This window comes from Taurulus bubalis (assembly GCF_910589615.1).
Source record: "Taurulus bubalis genome assembly, chromosome: 13".
In the NCBI taxonomy this organism is placed as follows: Eukaryota; Metazoa; Chordata; class Actinopteri; order Perciformes; family Cottidae; genus Taurulus; species Taurulus bubalis.
The window spans coordinates 22,934,379-22,956,601 of NC_136601.1; the positions used below are offsets into that span (position 1 = coordinate 22,934,379).

The 22,223-nt window shown below is 41.1% G+C and overlaps 1 protein-coding gene across 1 annotated transcript; it reads left to right on the plus strand.

Annotated features, from left to right (window-relative positions):
- Positions 1-1,750: 1,750 nt before the first annotated feature.
- On the plus strand, positions 1,751-22,010 carry trappc11 (trafficking protein particle complex subunit 11; the record flags this gene model as incomplete). Its single annotated transcript, XM_079228732.1, has 29 exons — positions 1,751-1,957; positions 2,214-2,383; positions 2,989-3,059; positions 3,245-3,359; positions 3,660-3,759; positions 3,838-3,911; positions 4,388-4,484; positions 6,233-6,366; positions 7,146-7,287; positions 7,723-7,816; positions 7,968-8,047; positions 9,083-9,161; positions 10,465-10,519; positions 10,849-10,994; positions 11,575-11,636; positions 12,740-12,872; positions 13,232-13,362; positions 13,813-13,938; positions 14,017-14,210; positions 14,336-14,484; positions 14,748-14,869; positions 17,579-17,698; positions 17,909-17,974; positions 18,298-18,454; positions 18,687-18,798; positions 19,549-19,640; positions 19,822-19,955; positions 21,390-21,557; positions 21,636-22,010. 29 exons carry the CDS (start codon positions 1,751-1,753, stop codon positions 21,675-21,677), a joined length of 3,372 nt encoding a protein of 1,123 aa, XP_079084858.1. The 3' UTR covers positions 21,678-22,010.
- Positions 22,011-22,223: the final 213 nt, after the last annotated feature.

The window sequence follows — 22,223 nt, forward strand, 5'->3', positions numbered from 1 at the left end:
ACCTTTATTTATCCAGAGTCAGCTGAGCTCAGTGCAGCTTCACATGCACTGAACGATGCTGCGCCCATCTATTTTATTTATAGGTTTCACCCTTCATCCAGCCAAGTATATTCGCAGACCACAACAGATTTTACGATGGCATTATTACAAATATTAGATATACATATAGTACAAAATAACCATTGTTTTTCTGATGATCAGCTAAATTGAATGACTAATTGTTTTTAGAAAATATAACCAGAGCCTCACTGAATTCCTCCCAGGGTACAACATTTCCCCCCACAAACAAGTACGGGTCCACATGTTTATTTCATTAATTTCCATTAAAAATGTAAATGTTCCCATGTTCTGCTGTTTTAGACCAAATTAAATATTATCTGTCTTTGTGTCATCAATTGGAAGATCCGTCCCACCAGGAATAGACACACATTGAAGACTAAATGAACGAACGAGGGGTAATACATCCTAACTCCTTACATGATATCGATAATGAGTAGTTATGTGGGCAGTTATTGAAGGCCGAACATCCCGGCTGTTATAAAATGACGTGATACTGAAAAGCTTTCGTTGGAATCTGACGCCACCGTGTGGCTCTGCTTATGCTAGCTCCCTGGATGATGACAGATTGTTTTATGAAGAGACAGGATTACCATTATTACTTTAGTTGTACTTATTTTCATCATCATTATTAGGATTCGTTGTTCATCATCTGCCTTACTTGATGCACATAGTTTAGAGATAATGTTAGTATTTCATTTTGAAAGGTCTAACCGGACGTGTTTCAAGTTCCGCCCCTGGTAGCTAACGCTAACAAGCTAGTTTGTTGTTGCTCCAGCAACAGCTGCTAAATGATCTATGTGTCGTTCTGTGGACTTTGACTAATCGGCGAGCAGCCTTCGGCCGGTAACCGGCGCTGGGCCGTGTATCACGTGACTAGGCAGCCGGGACCTGAGAGAGCTTTGACGCGTTGAGTATTTACGAGTTGGATTCGCAAACCTCACCCACTATACGAGCTAGCATTACCTGTTAAGCTAGCGCTAACCTCTATAGACAACCCTGGTCTACGAACAGCCCATGAAGTGCAGCTAACATAGCACATCCAACCAAGTTAGCTGCACCTCACAACGTTACCACTTCACACCAAGTAATGCAACGGAGGTATGTTCTTGTTTAATGTAACGTCATCTTGTTCATCAGTGCCAGTAGCGTTAGCAGAGTTATGTTATCTCACTTCCGCTTTCGTCTTCACGGTTATGCATTTACTTTGATAGCAAATCCTGTTGTCACCCGGTTGTTAAATGTAATTGACGTTATACTATATTTGTATAGACATGAGCTCTCCTCGTCAACAGTCGAGCTTCAGTCAGTCGGAAGTAACGTGAAACAACGCAACGTCCCTTAGCTCGGCTCTGCGTGGGCTGCGAGTCTTGTGACCTGCAGGTTGAGTCCATAAGGCTGTCAGTTCAGGCTTAATGCTTCGATGTTGAAATTCCGTCATGATACCCCTTACGATTTTTTGGGGGGGTCAAATGTTATTAAGTCGAATACAATTTTCAAAAAGCAGCTTGTTCAGTTTGGCTGCAAAATGTAGAAACAGAAAATCAATAGAAGATTGATTATAAAACCTCTAAGCATTATTTTTAACCTGTTGTACTCGCGTATTTGGTACAGTGAGAGAATCCAAGAACGTGTGTCCCTGATGCAGTGATGTTGCTCTGTCCTGTGCAGGTGTATCCATTGTTAAACCAACATGATGGCGGGTTCCCAGTGGGAGCTTCCTCCAGAGCTGTGTTGTCGGCCCATGGCCTTTGTTGCTCTAACTGGTCTGGATGTGGTGTACAATGCCGTGCACCGGGCCATTTGGGATGCCTTCTGCGCCAACCGGCGGGCTGACAGAGTTCCTATCTCATTCAAAGTCCTTGCAGGAGACCATGAATACCCAAAATGTCGCACAAAGGTGAGCAGTGGATAGAGAGAGATCTAGAAGTCCATCAACAATCAGTAAGATATCCCAACGACCTATGACAAGGAATTGGAACACAGTTTCAGTTTTCTTTTGCTCACTCGCAAATTACTGCATCGGTGCTAAAATGTGGGAAAACATCAATTCACGAAAAGAGTTGGGAAAGCTTTATGTGAGATCAGTGTTGCAGTCAATGCAGTATGTATACCTTTTTCTCTAAGCAGTGTATCCTCTCTGTTTGCCTGTCTAGCGAACCTCCTATGAGTGGTACATCCCCAAAGGCATCCTGAAAACGGGTTGGATGAATAAACATCTGAACCTGGTACCAGCTCTGGTTGTTCTATTCTACGAACTGGACTGGGACGACCCACAGTGGAAAGAGAAACAATCTGAATGTGCAACTAAAGTGGAGATTGTCAGGTGGGAGTACATGTTATTTGCTTTCAGAAAGGGTTATATTGGGTGACTAGGTTTCTGTTTGAACAGGCTTGATTTGGTCCATTTGACGGTATGTGGGGGATTGTGGTGCTGGTTCTTGTTTTTTCATCAGATACAATGTTGTCATAGATGTTCAGCATTTGTTTTTCACATCAACTTCAGTTATCCATTTTCTTTTATTAAGTTTACAAAAAATGACTAAACGCTAAATAAATGCTCGGTCATGCAACGCTGCCAGAAGACTGTTGTTGCATAGTTAAAACTTATCCGAGTATTCAGTGACTTGTTGTGAAAGCATTTCTGACAGCTGTCATACCTGGAATAAACAAGAAAAGGATTTGGATTGGATTGGACTGGACTGGGATTCATATAACTGACATTAATCGAGCAGATCAGCTCATGACATCCCTTTTATGCTACACAAGAAACACAAAATGTCTTTATGCTACACAAGAAACACAAAATGTCTTTATGCTACACAAGAAACACAAAACGTATTTAGGCTACACAAGAAACACAAAATGTCATCTGTATGCACCACCGACTCCACACTTTCATGCAGTCATATGTGTTGTGTTCGTCCTCAGGACCAGTCTTCAGGGCAGGAACACCAAGGTGGCTGTGGTTCTAATCCAGAAGAAAACTCCTCTACCACCAGGTTAGTCCTCTACTGGATCATATATCATCCACATAAGTTTTCACGTGTATCTTCAATATATATATATATATATATATATATATATATACAGTATATATATATATATACAGTATATATATATATACAGTATATCTCTTTCTGCACTCTTTCCTGCCACAACATCACTTGTGTTCTTGTTTGTACAGGAGAGGACCTGGTAGCATCAGAAAGAGCCGCTACTCTTTGTAATGCCTGTGATCTGTCTGGCAAGAGTCTCTTCGTACTGCCACACACCGACCACTTAGTGGGCTACATTATAAGGTAGTTAATTCCCTAATGCAATATAGATTTAAAAACACGATGCATATCGATGTAGATAGATATTTTGCCATGTATAAACTAATTGTCCAAATAACATTGACCATTTGGCAATTTTGCATACACTTGCCACATAGTGGAAATGCATTCTTATTAATATTGTGACAGTGACAGCTCTTTCAATGTGGTGCAGTCTTCTCACTGAAATAAAACAAATCCATATCAAACATACGCAGCAATTAAATACCTTGAAATCTCTTACAGACATTTTGTGTTTATTAAACAGAATTTGTGATTCTGTAGGTTGGAGAATGCTTTCTACGAACACGCTCAGACTTACTACTACACTGAGATCCGTCGAGTCAAATCCCATAAAGAGTTCCTCAACAAGACGACACATCAGGTAGGTAGGCGCGCACACAAACACACATACTTTGAGATGCCCTGTCTCACACTGTCTTCTTCTTCTCTGATGTCCTAGCTGCTGTTTGTCAGACACCAGTTTAAAATTGCCTTCTTCAGTGAGCTGAAACAAGACACCCAGAATGCTCTCAAGTAAGTCTGAGCCTATAGACTCAAAATGGAAACCATGATACTCTCTTGTTTGTTGTCCGCTCCTTGCAGGACTTAATGAGACATAATATGTTCAGCAATGTGTTTTCCATCAGCCGATTGAAGTAAACAAATAGTCTAAGATCTTATGAAAAATGTATTGCATTCACAAATGTCTAGTAATAGGGATGTTGTTATTGCGTATTATTATTGTCATAATTAGAGGAGACCAACTACTGTTCAGAATTTCTCAAAGACCAGAAGACCTAATGCCATGACAACGAATGTCATTCGTTATAATGTATTTTTTTTTCCTGCATTACAAATTTGGTTTTCTTCTTGTTTCTCAACTCAAAAAATTATTGGTGTCTTCTTACCGAAGGATTAAATTTGAACGGTTGCTGGTAGTATAGACACATGCAGACCTATATCTTGTATTCTAGAAGTTTCTCTTATTTGTACGTTTGTTTGTTCCGTAGGTACTACAGAACTGCATACAGTCTTGTTCATGAGCTCAGGGCCCATGAGACCAACATGTTGGAGATCAAAACTAAGGCAGGATTCATCAACTATAAGGTACATTTCCACCAGTCTGTTTGTAGTGCTCTTATCACACACCTGCGATAAGATATCTCAGAACGAGTAGGCGCTGTGCTTGTCAGCAAAAAACATGCAGGGATTTGTCTGATAACATGGAATTCAACTGCTGATTTTTCTTAATGGGGTTGTATGAGGGACTTAGAAATGTCAGTGTACTACCTACAGCAGGGATTCCCAAAGTGAGGCAGCTCACGCACCCCCAGGGGTGCGCGAGCTGCCTCTAGGGGGTGCGCAAGAGGAAAAATGTAATGGTGGTCTAATGGTGTAATAATTAATATTAAACATAATAAAAATAAAAAAAATTAAGTAGGATTTTTTTAATTATAAAATGTCCCTTTTGTAAGATTTAAAATTAAAAACGTACAATTTAATAAATAGATGCACTTCCGGTCCGGCTGCCAGACTGTCTTTTACGTACACACTAGCTAGCCTAGCTTGTGCACCTAACGTCATTTCATTCATTCAGCAACATCCATGAACATATGTTAAACTGGCTGAAATCGGGGAAGCTGTCAGGTGGGACATCTGAAGCTATCGGTAATAAAAGAGGAGAGGGACAGAGAGAGAGTGAGGAACCGGAGGCGAGAGAAACGGAGAGGTGCATTGGGGCGAGACCGGGAGAAGAAATTGACCGGGAGTCGGAGAAAGAGGAGATGAGAGTGAGCATCAGACTAGGAAAAAAAAGAGGAAACATGATGACAATTATCTGGGTCTGGGCTTCACTTGGATTGGCAATGCAGATTGCCCGAAGCCACAGTGCGTGTTGTGCAGTGAGGTTCTGGCTAACAGCTGTCAGAAGCCTCTTATTTGCGCCGCCACCTGAACACCAAGCATGCCAGTGCAAGTCAGAATCCCCTTACATTTTTTAGATCCAAATTGGAAGAGTTACAAAACAGCCAAAAACAATTGCAGTCTCATTCAAGTGAGAGACTCATGTCTCTCACTTTCTCCCTCTCCCTCTCTATCTCTCTTGCTGCAGGCTGCGCTGCATGTGAACATCCTCATTCCTTTTTTATTTATATCTGTTTCTGAGCCTATGCATGTGCTACTCTTTGTTCTTTACGTGGCTTACTGTGTTTAAGTAAATACATGTGAAATGCAATCTGCCTCTGAGCCTGTGCGTGTGCCCTCGCCATCCAGGGAGCTGTGCGTTTGAGCTGTGCGACTCCGAGGCAGGCGCTTAAAGTTGAGAATATTTCAACTTTTAAGCACGCCGAAAAAACACTAGAAAAACGCGTCGCGCGGCATTTAAAAAGCGCGCATGAAAGGCACCATAGAAAAACAATGGTTTTGCTAGCGACGCGTTTTTGAGAGTCGCGTCTGGTGTGAACGGCCCCTTATTGCTCTTTAAAAGTGACGCCTTGTGTAACTGACATTTATACAGCGGACTAAATCTTGTAACAAACGCCACGCGCGAGCAAACAGTTCTCGCATTGGTCTGATTTTATGCGGCTATAAATAGGCTCTGTTGCGTTTTTTTTTAATGTGTGGGGGATTGGGGGTGCGTGAACCCGGTCGGGATGTAGAAGGGGGTGCGTGGCCTAAAAAGTTTGGGAACCGCTGACCTACAGTATAGGAGAAGCAGACCAGAGTACCAACATGGGATAAAAGCAATCTACCAGGGACAGCAGCAACATGTATTGTTGTCACCTAAAGAATCAATAACCTTTTAAGTGTCTTTTCTCCCTTCTCTAACGTCCATCTCTCTCTTTTTTTCTCTTTAGATCTGTCGTCTGTGTTTCCAGCATAACACTCCTCTGGATGCTATCGCCCAGTTTAGGAAGCACATTGACCTATGCAAGAAGAAGATCGGCAGTGCTGAACTGGCATTTGAGCACTCTGCATGGATGTCTAAACAGTAAGATTCACACTCTCTGTCACACCCTGTGTTTCAATGCTAAATGGACTGTACTTATATCGTGCTTTTGCTCTTTAACGACTTGTCGTCGTTCACCCATTCATACACTGATGGGAGGAGCTACAATGCAAGGTACCACCTTGCCCATCAGGACTAGCTTAACATTCACACACCGTAGGCACAGTTACGGGAGACATTTGGGGTTAAGTGTCTTGCCCAAGGACACATTGACATGGGCGAGCTGGGTATCGAACCGCCGATCCTCTCTCACACTGGGTCACAGTCGCCCCGTTTAACATGTTGAAGTTATTCAAACTTAATTACAAATGCATACTGTATCCACTCATTATAAAGAAATGGAAAAGTCAATTAATTAGGTCTTTTATTTTCTTGGCTGTATGACTGAAAACAGTACTTTGAGACACTTGCTGGGGTTTACGCTGGCTGAATTCCAGTTTCTAGACCAGCATAGTATTCTCCTAGCGGCGGGACTGTAGTGTGCATTACCTAGCTACTTAGTTAGTTCTTGTCTCATTTGTGGTCTGATAATCACTAAGTTAACCAAATCCAACTGCTCTAGCTGTCACAAGGACTCTGAAAGAAAAACCTTTGCAAGGGAACTCATATGTTTCTCAAGAGAATGCAAAAGTATTTATCTTTTATTTTTTTCTCCATCTTTGTTACCTCTAGTTATTAGTCAATTTGTACAGGGGATTCATCATTATGCCTGATGAAGGCAGACTTGTGCATCTACTGTATAATGTAATTTTCTAACCCAGGTTCCAGTCGTTTGGTGAGCTGTTTGATGAAGCGATAAAGTTGGGTCTGACAGCCATCCAGACCCAGAACCCTGGTTTCTACTACCAACAAGCTGCCTGTTACAGCCAGGACAGGAAACAAGTGGCACAGCAGCTTTGTCAGGTGAGAAAGCTGCAGCTACTGTTACTACTTCTCTCATGGACCATGTTGAAAATCAAAGAGGTGTATAGTATATCTGATGCAAACAGCCAGCCGTCATGAGGGGGGGAGACACGATATCGTTAAAATACAGTCTCTCCTGGAAGACATTCATGGTGTTGTACTCGGTTGTTAACATGAAGAGTGACAGAAATAGTTGTGTAAACTAAGAATTAAAATACACCATTGCTGTTGTAGTAAAAGTAAGTACTGAGGCTGCAAGTCTTAAATATAATGTTAATACATTCTTTGTGAATTAAGTTGCAAAAAAAAGAAAGCCAATAATAGTCACCATATTAATGAATGAATAAGAGTTTCTATGAAGAAGTGTGTATGTCCTATCTTTACCATAAAACACCAGTTAATGGTTTGTTTTGGTTGACTGGTTGGTGTTTCTAGGCTGGAGCGACTTACCCCTCTTCTGAACCAGGGGACACCCAGACTGGGGGACTGGACTTCTATGGCCAGAGACCATGGAGACAAGGCCACCAGAGTATGTTCTCACACACACAGTTTGTCTAATGTCCAATTAAATAAGTGTTGAATCATGACACCCCAGTCCATTAATGATGATAAATGAAGTGTCTCTGACAGTATTAGACATGTATGTGTAAAACAGGGCTTCTGTACTTTTGCATTTCCAGGTATCGATCCTCCAGATGCAGAGAAAGAGAAGACGGGGATTCTGGCCCTGCAGATAAAAGAGAGAGACGTTCCACATTCTGTAAGAATTCACAGCTGTGGTCAAATTGTAGCATAGTTTAGGGCAGCAGTTATACAGCTCAAAACACTAGTTCTATAATATATGTAATTATAGAATCCAAATTATTGTAATGGTTTTTGTTTGTAGAAAAGAAGACAATCCCTTTGAAAATGTGTGCAGTTTCTGTGTAATGGTTTGCATTGCCATCAGCCACTGTCTTTCTTTTTATGCCACCACTGGAGGGCGCCACACTGCACATATTTCAAATTCCAAACAAAGTGGCTTTAATTCTTTAACCCAAGTGAAATATTGTTGTAGTTGTGTGGGTGTGTTTACATGCCAAGTCAACAGCAGAGGAATTATTGGTCAGTTTTGTGGTTTGCTTTTATGTGTTTATGGCTATGTGTTTTATGTTAGTTTAAAGCCTAGTTTATGGTTCTCCGTCAGGTCGACGGCGTACCTACGCCGTCGACGCAGACCCCTACGCCGTAGCCTGACGCGCACCTCCAAAAAATCCTAACTACGCGTCGCGTTGACGCGGACCGCAAGCGCTGTGATTGGTCCGCTCAGAACGTAATTTCCGGCAGTTGCTTTTTCCCAGCCTCGGCCGGTTTAGTGGTCGTACAGACCACCTCCGCAAACGTCTTCTCTGTCGCCTGCGCTTCAACATTTGCAATATAAGCATTTGCTCTTCAATATTGATGAGCTCCAACTTTAATGCAGCCGCTCCAACTTGGTCGCCATTGTTTACTGTGACCGGAATTCGGCTATAACCCCTGAAGCCACACAGGCACACCCCCCTGGCGGCATGGCGGTAATTGCAGGTAACGCGTTCCCTCGACAAACTTCGAATGCTCAACGACGGCATCACTTCGACGGGATAGGTACGCCGTCGACGTGACGGAGAACCATAAACTAGGCTTTAGGTATACATTGTTTTTCAGCACCTTCAACACAGAGGGATGCACCTCCTGCTATTACATATTGATCTAACACGCATCACAGCCCCTGTACTGCCTTACTGAAACATGCCTCTGTCTGTCTCTGCCCCAACAGGAGCTGATAATAGCACTTCTCAGTAATGCTGTTGCCCAGTTTAAGAAATACAAATGCCCTCGAATGAAGAGTCACCTCAGTGAGTATCGTTGTGCTCTCTTAATATCTACAGGTCCTTTAATGCCACCTCCACTGGCTGCAGGGCATTCCAAAGGGGATTTTAGATATTGTTAGTATTGAAGGCACTACATGTTATTCTTCTGGTTTGTATTTCAGAGTGAGTTAGGTTATTGATGCATTCTCTTTTTCCAGCCTTGTACATGTAGACGTAAACGCCTGCACTCACCAGGTAGACTTCTTTGAGGCTTTGGTGGACTACGTAGGTCGTAGGATGTATAAGTTGTTGCAGTTATGTGACCACTTGGTGAGGAGAGTTCCTTAAGCATCCTTCAGATCAGTTATGCCACCAGGCGTCACGTTATTCTATTCCATGATTACGCTAAGACTCCAACCTGAGTTGCAGCTTGTACTTTTTGACGACAGGAAATTAGTGCAATGCCAGGTCAGCACTGGGACCAGTAACTTCTCAGACGAGGCTTGAGAGAGACCAGGATCAGCCTTCTGGTTTACTTGACGGGGATATCTGCTGAAGGAGCCATATGTGGCCTTATGTCATATCAAGACAGCTTTTTTTTAGGTCCTATTGCCTGACAGCCATAGCTTATTTATTATTATTTTAGAAATACTGTGGTACATTTTCTATTTATTAGTTGCAGAGAATGTAATGGCCATTTACCTTAAAGTCATGGAAAGGTTGTAGAAATGTATGTGGTAAAAATGTGCATGAGCTCAGACAGAGTTCATACATTTTCAGAAATGTAAAAAAAATTTTTTTTAAATGTGTGTTTGTTTACATAACGCCACTGTTGTGTTTTATGAAAAAATGCAAGGGGGATTTTGATGATTAGCAACAACATTGCTTTTGATGCACAGCTCCATAATACAGCAGCAATAACCTTAGTGGAAACCAGGAACATAGCATGTGTGTTACCCATAGGGCTAACATGGGGAAATGTCTAAATCTGGAAGAAAACATTAAAAACTACAATCTTCAAACCAGCACTATGGTTTGAAAGCCAAATATAATAGAATGCCAAAATGGCGTTGGGATCAAAAATTGTGTTCCTAATAGACACATTTTTGTCCTTTAGGGTCTGTTTTGAGGTTTTATTATAGACGTATTATAGGAGCTGAGGTTGAACCTCAAAAATTTGAAACTGACATCATTGCCAAAATGTGTTCCATGTGCATTAACAAAGCCATAATAGTCCACATATTCAATTGAACAAATCTAATTTGTGCCAAGTGCAGAAAAGTAGTGCTTTACTTTTTGTGTTTAACCTTGTCTCACACACTGTTGTCTCATGTTGTCTCCTTCGCAGTGGTGCAGATGGGAGAGGAATACTACCATGCTAAAGACTACACCAAAGCCCTTAAGTAAGTCTAAGCACATGCTGGACTTGTAAAGGACAATAAGTAACCTTAAAGTGATACTTCACGTGAATTGTCAAGCATGCTTGGTCAATACAGTTTGTCATGAAAGAGAAAAGTACTTATTTCTTGTGTTCATTCCCGGTTTGTATATTCAAAAGATGGAATGTACAGCCTCTGTGTGAAAACTGGTGGGTGATAAGCCAGTCTTGACTGGCCAAAATCTATTTTCCAAACGGCACTATTCACATGTGGAGTTACAGTGAGATGGTTTCCTTCTGTGTTTGTAAACAATAGATGATGAGTATTTGCATGTGTGTGTGTGTTGCAATCAGGCTGCTGGACTATGTGATGTGTGACTATCGCACAGAGCGATGGTGGGGCCTCCTGACCGCCATATTGACCACCGCTCTGCGCTGTGCTTATCTGATGGCCAGTGTTAAAGACTACATCCTCTACTGCATGGAGCTGCTGGGCAGAGGTGAGCAAGAAGGTTATACCGAGCGGTTATGAGCCACTCAGTGTCGTTTTCCTCTGGCACCATATATATCTTTTTAATCCAATTTGATAGATTTCTGAGGTATTTTGATGCGATTTCCATAGCTGGAGGTCTTTCTTACCTGAACATTGTTTTTATTTATTTTTGCAGAAAAGTATGGCATTAAGTGCAAACAATATGGCTTTAAGTTACAATACAATGTCTGTTTGATACAGCAATGATTCATCATGATGTTTCTATTAATGGATTACGCTATTTTTCCTAAAAATGAGACCACTTGTATGTCAGATGTGATGTTTAGTAGAACCTGAGACTAAAACTCATAACAAGTAAACAACAAAACACAACAAGTAATGGTAAAACCTTTATTTTGGTAATTGATAGAACCTGTTCTATGTCTGGGTTGTTGGCCAAAAGCTTCTTCCAGTCGGTTCCATACCCATTTCCAAAGTTGATATCCTAAGATTTATAAATAAATAACGCATTCAATTTCACCACAAAACTAAACAGTTATACAAATATATGGTAGAAGAGGTAATTGTGGATTCATCTTGTCTTCTAGCTTCCACCTTGAAGGAGGAACAAAAGTTGAGGATTGAGAATAATCTCATCCAAGTCCTGATGGTGAGTAGAAGGAAAGCAGCCGGCTCAACACGACATAAGCCTAACCGGTGGTAACCCCGCCGACTTATCCGAGTGATCCTGGAGAAAATAGTGTTCCTCACCAATCTCGGTATAAATCTTTGGTCTTTTATCTCACCCCGTAGATACAGTAAATCATTTGTATTTCAGAATGACTTTCTGGAAGTCTTTTACGGCTATAAGCCCTCGGCGCTCTCAGTAGAATGTAACCCTCACACCCAGGTTGAATAGTTATGTACTTTGTCTGTACTTGACTATTGCCTATTGTGAACTTCACTGCAAAAGTCTTCACCCAAAGATACTTACCTGAAGTTTCTTTGGTAGATTCAGTCGTCACATCCGTATCACACGGTTAACGGACAAAGAAAGAGGATTTAAATTGTTTAAAGAACCAGAACACTTTGTTTGGTTTCAGTCACTTACGAATGGTAAGCCGAGTTTTATTAAAGTTTTTCTCATGTTATAGCATACAACAATTTCAGTTCAATGAAACAGTTTCTGTGTCATATGCAAACAGTTGTAAGTGTTCAGCTTCATGAAGCTCCTTTCACTTGTCATCCAGACTCTAAAGCTGGGAGCCTTGTACTAAAGGGGCAAATCAGATGTTTCTCCTCTTTTGGTAAAGAAGTTAAGTCCAGTTTTCCAAAATACTGGCGGACTTCCTATTTCAGACACAGAGATCTGGTGAAATCCGACTTCCTTTCTTCTGTCGGGCTGCTAATATACTCCACAGACACAATTCACCCCTCCCCGTCTTCTTCACGTGCCAAAAACCTAAATAATTCATTCGGTCTCTAAGGTTGGCCACAGGAGATGCGTTGCCTCATATGGTAATATTGGCTGATGAACCCTCTTACACAGGAGAGCTTATAGAATACCCATTATATAGAAAAGATTATACAACATAGCAACTTATAGCATCTTATGCAGTTTATATGGTCTAATAACGAACTATAATTGAATTAAAACAGTTCAATGGTTATACTAAAAAGAAAAAAGGTTGCATGTTATAATAGTTATACTTTTATGCTTACATACTTTTCTACGACCTCTCAACAATACTTTTATTGTCTTTCTGTTTTCAGAATGAGATCCCTGAGGCTGAGCCGGAGTGTGACCCGTCCTCTGACGTTGCAGCCAGGTCGCTGTGGAACGGCTGCATGGCTTTGGCCGGATCCAATGAGCTCACTATAGAAGTGCAGGACTACATCCCATTCAGTGAGTAGCACACAATCACTCAAAGGAACTGTTTACTCTCCTCAATATTAGTCTACATGAAGAATAATGCTCCAAGTTCTTCCAGTAAGAGAACAGATATTGGTTTAAAGATGAATAAGATTCAAGATATTATATTGTATTGTCATATGCACAAATAACACAGTTACTCTGTACAATGAAAAGCTTATTTTGCTAGGTCCTCATTAAACACAGAATTACAATAAACTTAAGGTAAAAAAAAAGAAGGTATAATGTCATACTTCAAACAATTGGATGTTTTTCTTAATAATGAATCTCCTAAAGCAATGCTCTCTCTCGCGCTCTCTCTCGCGCTCTCTCTCGCGCTCTCTTCCCCCCAGTTCAGTGTAAGGCCAAGTTCCAGTCTCCCAGTTTCCATGTAGATCAGCCCATTCAACTCCAGGTCTACCTCCGAGCCGACTGTCCTCATCCTGTATCTCTCAACAAGCTGGCGGTCAGCCTCAGTAACCAGGTACTCTCCACACACATGTAGTACAAGGCAGAACACATTTCTTTCTCCAGCATCTGGCATTGGATTTATTTTTATTTCCACTACAAAAACAAGACCCAAGAACTTTGAAATATATTTTAGTTATGGTTGAATCCAAGAATAGATCCAACTCTGTTTTCCAGCAGTTAGTTCTTATCGGGTTTTATGAGGTCAGTGTTTTACCTGCAGTACATTGGCAGTCAGCACACCTGGAGAAGAACCATAGCAAAGTAGTGTACCGCTGTGGAAAGGGGCAACAGCAACCATATTTTAGACACATGGAAATTAAATATCGGTTGAAATGTACTCTTCTGCTAAACATGAGCACGTTCCATTTACATGCTCGTTTTCTAACCCCTTTTTTTTTTTATGGAAAAAGAGAAAACTTTCCTTTCAAGTTTTGTGTGTGTGTGTGTGTGTGTGTGTGTGCAGGAGTACAACCAGTGGTGTGTGGTGGAGTCTGCCGGTCAGGAGAGTATGAGCCTTTTGCCAGGAAAAACCAAATGCCACAACTTCAACTTTGTAGCGAAGACCGAAGACGTCGGCAAGAAGATTGAGGTGAGGTGAAGTGTGTGAGTGAAAGACTGAGAAGAAAAGATGGTCACTGACTGTATGTCTGTGGTTATGCACCTCTAGTTGACCGGTATTGAGCTGATGCTGGGCAGTGACAGTGGCCGCTGTGTGTTTCTGAGCTGGAGAGGGGCGGGTGGAGATGCAGCCTCGACCCATGAAGCCTTGCAGGCTAGCAGGTCATCACGCCGATGGGGGCGGGGTGGGGAGGCCCGTCAAGAGCTGGACTGGAACAGTCTGACCATGCAGCAAAGTACCATGTAAGGCTTCGTTCAGACACGGTACAACCCCAGTATTCCTGGAAAGTTACTATATCGTCTGTCACTTTCGACAATATCAGATCTTTTCTTTGTGTTTTGTGTGTTTGCTCCTGTTTCTTGTTTAGGATCATCTCCAGAGTCCCAAAGATCTCTGTCCAGCTGAGCCACCGGCCTCCTGCACTAAACAATGAAATGTACTGCATCAACATCACTGTCCAATCACAGGAGGGGGGCGTGGCCAAGGATGTCAAACTGACAGCTGGCCTTAAACCAGGTACACTTAAACTAAAACTTCTCAAGGAGTAAACCCTTATTTTAATCTTTTTACAACAAGATAAAAAGTGAATATATATATATATATATATATATATATATATATATATATATATATATATATATATATATATATATATATATATATATATATATATATATATATATATCCCTCTGTCTAGTATAGCAGCTACATTTCAAATGTATGGCTTAATTTCAGTGTATAGTTTAAGATTTTGTGTTTGTCTTGATTGATCTGTCCAGGCCAGGATGCCAATCTAGGCCAGACCACGCATGTGTCCCTCGATGGTTCAAAGGTTTGTGATGACACTGCACCTGCTCTGCTCCCTGACATTCCTCTAGGAGATCTGCAACCAGGAGAAAAGGTACACACAAACACACACGCATTAAAAAAGAACCCTTATGCCTCCTTATGCTTTTAATTATTTTATTTTTATAATTAAGGCTATGTTTATGCATATTTTGGAAGTTCAACCTCAGCTTCTATAATAGGTAGTGATGGCGAGATGAAGCTTCCTGAAGCATTGAAGCTTTCCATCCAATTGGTTCGCTCATGTACCGGAGCTTCATGGAGCTTCATTTGCTCTACTGCGCCACCAAGTGGACAATAGATGTAAAACAGGCAGAGTGATCATAACGACACCATGGCTTTGGTGTGTGAAGCTTTAAATGGAATAAATTATGTTTGTGACGCCAATACATCAATTATTAACTTATTAATATTGTGTCTATCTTTATGATATATTAGCGGGGTCAAAATCAAAACTCGAAACAAATTGGGAGAGGGTTGTGATGTGACTGTGGGTCAGTGGTTAGAATATCTGACTTTCAGTCAGAGGATCGGTGTTTCAAGCCTCAGCTCCGCTTGTTGATGTGTCCAATTTTTTTAAAGTAAAAATAAGAACTTTTCCACTGTGCTGGGCTTTTTGAGACTATTTCGCCTGCTTTATAAAATACCCTTCCACAGGCACACATGAAGCTGGGTACAGAGAGGAAGGGGGGAAATCCATTGAGTTTCTCTGCCTCTTATATTTCAAATCGCACGGCAAACCCACAAACTATTTTCTGAATCAGTCATGTGGTACGGCCGGCTCGCGAGGCTTCGAACGTCACCGCATACGTCATCGACACAAGCCTCGATACGCACTTCACCAAAATCTATCTGGATTACTCGACACGCGCATCGAAGCCTCGACACGAAAGGACACATCACTAATAATAGGTCTATAATAAACTGACTAACCGAAATGCACTGAGATGCACTACCCCTGTAGTTTCAGCTGGGAGACGTTCAAGCAGTGGAGCATTATAAAACAAACTTCATTCAAACTCATCAGAAACTTAATAATAATAATGCATTTAATTTATATAGCGCTTTTCTTGGTACTCAAAGTCACTTTACACAACATTACAATGTCCTAAAAAATATGTTATAAAACAAGTATAATAATAAAACAGATACAAAATAGAAACAATAAGAGCACACAGTCATACATTAAAAGTCGTTCTGAAGAGGTGGGTTTTGATTTGTGTTTTGAATGTGGAGAGGACAGTGCAGTCTCGGATGGGTTTGGGGAGAGAGTTCCAGAGGGAGGGGGCAGCTATAGAGAAGGCTCTGTCACCCCATGTCCGGTGCTTGGTCCTATGGGGGATGGATAGGAGGTTGGCATCAGAGAAGCGGAGCTGACGGGATGGAGTGTGGTGGTGGAGCAGGTCGGTGAGGTAAGAGGGGGCCTGATTGTGGAGGGCTTTGTGAGTGAGAAGAAGGATTTTATATTGGATCCGTTGTGGGACGGGGAGCCAGTGGAGATTCTGGAGAACAGGGGTGATGTGATCACGGGAGCGGGTGTGGGTGAGCAGGCGAGCAGCAGAGTTCTGAATGTACTGGAGTTTATTGAGGATTTTGGATGTTGTGCCATAAAGAATGCTATTGCAGTTATCAATTCTGGAGGTGATTAATGCGTGGATCAGGGTTTCGGCAGCAGATGAGAAAAGTGATGGGCGGAGACGGGCAATGTTTTTTAAGTGAAAGAATGCAGTTCTGGTGTTTGACTCTTCTGTCTTTATTCAAAGATTGTGGTCTTAATGAGTTTCAATTGGATAATGTTTGACACACGCACATGCATATACTGCGCTGACAGGAAAAGAACTGAACTGGACATGCCACGCAAGTTTTACCGCCAACAAGATTCACTTTGTATCTTGTTGTAAAAAGATTAAAAGAAGGGTTTACTCCTTGAGAAGTTTTAGTTTAAGTGTACCTGGTTTAAGGCCAGCTGTCAGTTTGACATCCTTGGCCACGCCTGTGAATGGACAGTGATGTTGATGCAATACATTTCATTGTTTAGTGCAGGAGGACATTATATTTAAAAATTTAAAAATCATAACCCATCCCTTCTTTAAGTTTGATGTTCATTTTTCTAGATTTATTTGACTAGGTAAGATTACTTTGATTTATAGTCAGTAGTGCTGCAGTGATGATATATTTTTGTAGGCCAACCACGGAAGTTAGCCTCACACTGGTTTCCTCGACTAAATAAATCAATGAGATTTTTCCTGTGTATTTTGGATTATTGCAGCAAATAAGCCCCAAATTAAATAAAAGTTTATGTTGTTTTTGTTGAATATCGGCCTTTAAAAATCCACTGTTGGTCAACAGTCAACATTTCCGTCCGGTTGTGATGTCACAAATATATACAATATATAGACCATTTTAAAAGTTTCCCAGTTTGTTTCCTGATTGCAGTGTATGTAAATTACTTTATTTTATATTCTATTGTAAATTGAATATGTTTCTCTTTCTTGCACTGTGAAACATACCTGGTAAATAAATGGTTCTGGTTTTGATGTGCTCAAATAGAGCATTTCTGATGGAGGAATACAGGAAGACATTTAGCAGTTTTTGGAAGGGGACTTTTTTGTCCGTCTAGGTAACGAGTGGGAGTTTCTTTCTAGAGAAACTTGTGTAACAGAACTTTTTCTGCACTTATATTCCTCATCTATACACCTGCCTCACCTTCTCCACAGTGAACAGTAGTAATTGTTGGATGGGATGTGCGTGTGTTTTCCTGCAGTTGGAGAGATGCGTATATGTGAAGTGTGTGTCAACTGGATCGAGGGTGTTCCTGTTCCATGTGGCCTACAGCATCGATACCACAGTGGAAGGACGTCAGATTGTCTGCAAATGTCATAAGGTAGAGAAGCTCATCTGCCCTGCAGACGTGTGTGTGTGTGTGTGTGTGTGTGTGTGTGTGTGTGTGTGTGTGTGTGTGTGTGTGTGTGTGTGTGTGTGTGTGTGTGTGTGTGTGTGTGTGTGTGTGTGCACGCGTGTGTCTCCTGCATGTTTCAATTAACATGTGTGGAGCTTTTTTCATTTGGTTTACTCTTCACTTATTGTCTTTCAGGATGAGACGGTTACCATAGACACAGTGGTCCCATTTGAGGTGTCTGCCAAGTTTGTGTCCACCAAGGTCTGTGGCTGGTACTTTTATGTGTTTATCAACAAAGCAGGTGTGCCAGAGGGCTGTTAGGTTTAAAACATTGTTATACCCTAATGCCGTTTGCTGCCACAAACGCTTTGGCATGGACTATAAAACCAGTGACTGTGTCTTCACTTTCCAATTTGAAACATGCAGATAATGTATCTCTTACTCCAAATAGTATTTTTTTTTAAATGCTCTTCAGTGGGAACTGACAGAACAATATCTTAGATTGTTGGTGAGCCTTGAGATGGTGGTTGTGCAGTAGCATGTATTATGGCTGATGAGTTGTTATTATAATTCCTATGATTTAGTTTGAGCCACTGGACCGGGTGGCGGTGGACATCCCCTTCCTGTTGATGACAGACATCCAGTCATTGTCTCCCTGGCCTCTTCTGCTGGCCTCATCTTCTCTGCAGCTGCTTACGATGAACAAAAACACACCACAGCTGCAGTCTCAGCTACAGGAAGGTACCCGATTCATTTTTACCATTATCTTACCGGCTTTTTTATTTTTTTGACATTTAAAGCTGAAAAAAAAAAAAAAAATATATATATATATATATATATATATATATATATATATATATATATATATATATATATATATATATATATATATATATATATATATATATATATATATATAAAAATCCATAAATCCTATGACTACGACATATTGTCTGTGTGTTCGTGTGATCAGTCGTTTTGCAGACAGACGAGTGTGCCAGTGAGTGTTTCGGCCTCCGGTGTCCACCGCTGGCCAACAGCAGTAACACTGTAGCTACAGGACAGTACCTGATATCATGGAGGAGGTATGTGCATGCACTTAAGTTCACGAGCCGTCATCAGTGGCTTTGCATCGCCTTGTAAAGTTCTTAAAGGGAAAATTCTGCGTCTTTTTATGTGGATCATCAGTGTTGTGTGTGTGTGTCTGCGTGTGCGTGTGCGTGCGTGCGTGCGTGCGACCCAGAAATCTGATTTTGAAATTGCAAAATCTGTTTATTCTGCATCCAGCAGCGTCATAGTGATGCAGTTGGATGCAAGGAATAACTACAGGCTGCTTATTCAGCTCTAGTCTCTGTGGGAAGCCAGGGGACGTGCTCTATATGCCACTCAAAAAAATAACTTCCTTGTTCTCTTTGCTTTTATTGCAAAATAGAAAAGACATCCGAAAATATGAGTAATAAGGCTACATTTTTCAGTGTTTTGGCTGACTCAGATATTCAGCCATATTTATTTGAGTATACAGCTGAAGAGATGCAGATCGGCTGCATTAGCTGTGGAAGAGGATAAGGCCGGCGCCTCAGAAGTGTCCCTATTCACATTTTTAAATCAATGTGTTTATGATTAAACGTTTACTAAAGCACAGTGGTAGAACAAGTACTTAAATAAAAGTAATACCAGTGTAAACATATATAGTAGTGATAGTATCAAATGGTGAGATAAGTATATTGTGCCTTGAAAATGTTGCTTCAATTGACTACATTTAACATCAATTCTGATTGGACATCCACATAAAATTTGGCACGTTTTTAAAATGTTGATTTTTAACTGTCCTGCAGGAAGTCCTCCAGTGCAAACAGTCCACTCATCCAAACTGTAGTCACTCTACCTCACGTCATCCTGGAGTCGGTCCCTCTTTACATCCACGCTGGTGAGCTACGTGAATACACACAACACATGTGCAAATGTATCTCTCTGATTTTACATGGGTTACCTGGTTAGTTTGCACACACTATGCATATATTTTCTATATTTTCCTTCTTTTTATCCTTAAGTATCCTGTTGTGTTGCATGTTGGCATTTTATTTCTATATGTCTTTGTTTTGGTGAAGAACTCCCATCATATGGGCGAGTCAGAGAGTCTCTGTCAGTTCGCTACCACATCGAGAACAGAACCTCTCTGGTGCAGGAGGTGGAGATGGCCGTGGAACCGTCCGATGCCTTCATGTTCTCTGGACTCAAACAGGTACAATGGTCCTCACTTTTAAATGAAGGCTGATGTAGCTGCATTTCAGTGAGCTGGGTCAAAGCTAATAGTTTTAGAATAGTTTAGTTTTCGTAAGACAAATAGGTTTTCTGAACACATCTATGTTGACTTAACTAAACCAAAGAACATCAATGCCTTTTAGTTCCCGTCAGTTTAGTTTTCACACTGACTTAGCCAATGTCACCCCGTATTAGTACTAAGTGGTTAGAATGCCTGTCTTTCAATCAGAGGGTTGGTGGTTCGCACCCCGGCTCTGCTAGTCCATGTCGTTGTGTCCTTGAGCAAGACACTTAACCCCTAATTGCTCCCCTTTGCTGTGTCTACGGTGTATAGAGAGCAAAAATGTAAATCGCTTTGGATAAAAGCGTCAGCTAAATGTAATGTAATACCTCTGTGAAAATGCTCTACTGCAAGTGGAGTCAAGTAAAAGTATGTGAGAATTTTCAGCCGTCAAAGTACTCATTGTGCAGTCAAATGTTTCCTCTTGGTATTTAACTATTATATATGATTCATATTCATATTACTGCTGCCTTTGTGTATTTTGGGGGGGGGGGTAATCTGAGGAAAAACCCAGAATTTACGAGATTATATTGGGTCATCAAGTATTACATTTCCGAGAAAAAACTGTGGCAAATTTGTGAGGAAAAACTGGAGTGCAGAACCAAGCACTGTTTGGCTACTTTTCATTGACTTTCAAGCATAGCATATATGGAGAGGACACAAGCAAACCACAACACTGTTTCACCTTTTCACTTTCTGATGGATCATGCACTCATTAACATATGGGTTACCACGGTTACCAAAAGATCTACGGTAATTTTATAACAATAATACAAATAAACGTTATTAATACAGCACCTTTCATACAAGAAATGCAACACAAAGTGCTATACAATAAAGGAAGATAGACTTAGAATTAACAAAATAAAACCAACCTTGATTACACCTCAGCCACTCAGAACGTCGTCCCTGTAGCGTCTGACTTCTTATCTTTGTTGGCTGAAGCCAGAAAACTGCGCTGTAAAAACCACCCAGTGGCTCAAGGGTAGAGCGGTAGTCCTGAAACCACAAGGTTGCCGGTTCGATTCCTGGTCTCCCCTCAGTTTGCATGTCTAAGGGTTCTTGAGCAAAAACAATTAACAATTTAAAGTTCATATCAATAAATGTGTGAACAGCATCTTAAAAAAGTTGTATACTTCATCTGCTTAATGGTCAGGAAGAAAGTTGTGCTGGACAGATTGCTCCTTTTTATAAATGTGAACGTCTTCATTAACCTAAATTCTATCAATCAACGCTTTTCTGGCCTAATAATGCTCATTGAGGACCGAAGACTAATTACAGGTTTGAATTTACTGACAATTTTTGTACTGTTTTGTTGACTGTTACAAACTTGTATTTATTGCGTGTGTGCAGGTACGTCTGCGTATCCTTCCGGGCTCGGAGCAGCAGATGCTGTATAACTATTACCCTCTGATGGCTGGTTACCAAACACTACCACAGCTCAACATCAGCCTGCCACGCTGCCCGACTGCCGACACACACACACTGAGACGCTTTCTGCCCCAACGCATCTTTGTCAAGGTAATTCATCCGCACTACTGCATCATTGCTATCTAAATGTGTAAACATATTCACGTTCTCTTTTCCTTTTCTCCTCAGCCTCAGGGTCGACAGCTGGATGACTCCATTGCTGCAGCTTGAGAGGAACACACAAACTGTTAACTGTAAATATGAGAACGAAGCAACAGTGTGTAGATTGTTCTAGATGTATGGCAATATTAACCCATGACAATATTAACACTATTTGTTTGTTCTACATTGTTCTATAAAAACACACCAGGAAAACCATGGGTTGACAACACATCAGGAGACAATTGTTTCTGTTCAGAGTCAATATGATGACTTGATGAGCTGGTGAATGAACTGATAAACTGAAAATCATGTATGAATCCGATGGGAGCGAAGTTGAAATTTGGGTATAGTGTAATACATGAAAATATAATGTGATGAAAGTTTAAATAAATTGAAGTTATGTACCGTAAACTAGTTGTGTTCATGTTATACAATGACTGTTACCAGTGTTACCTATAGCAAATGACTGTGACCCAGGCCCGTAGAGATTACCTCCGCAGCCCCCGCACCGCGGGGGGGCCTCGCGTGGCTATATATATATATATATATATCTGTCAAATGGACGATCTTTGATCCACATCAGACGGCACATGCGCAGTCTACTGAAGAGAATGC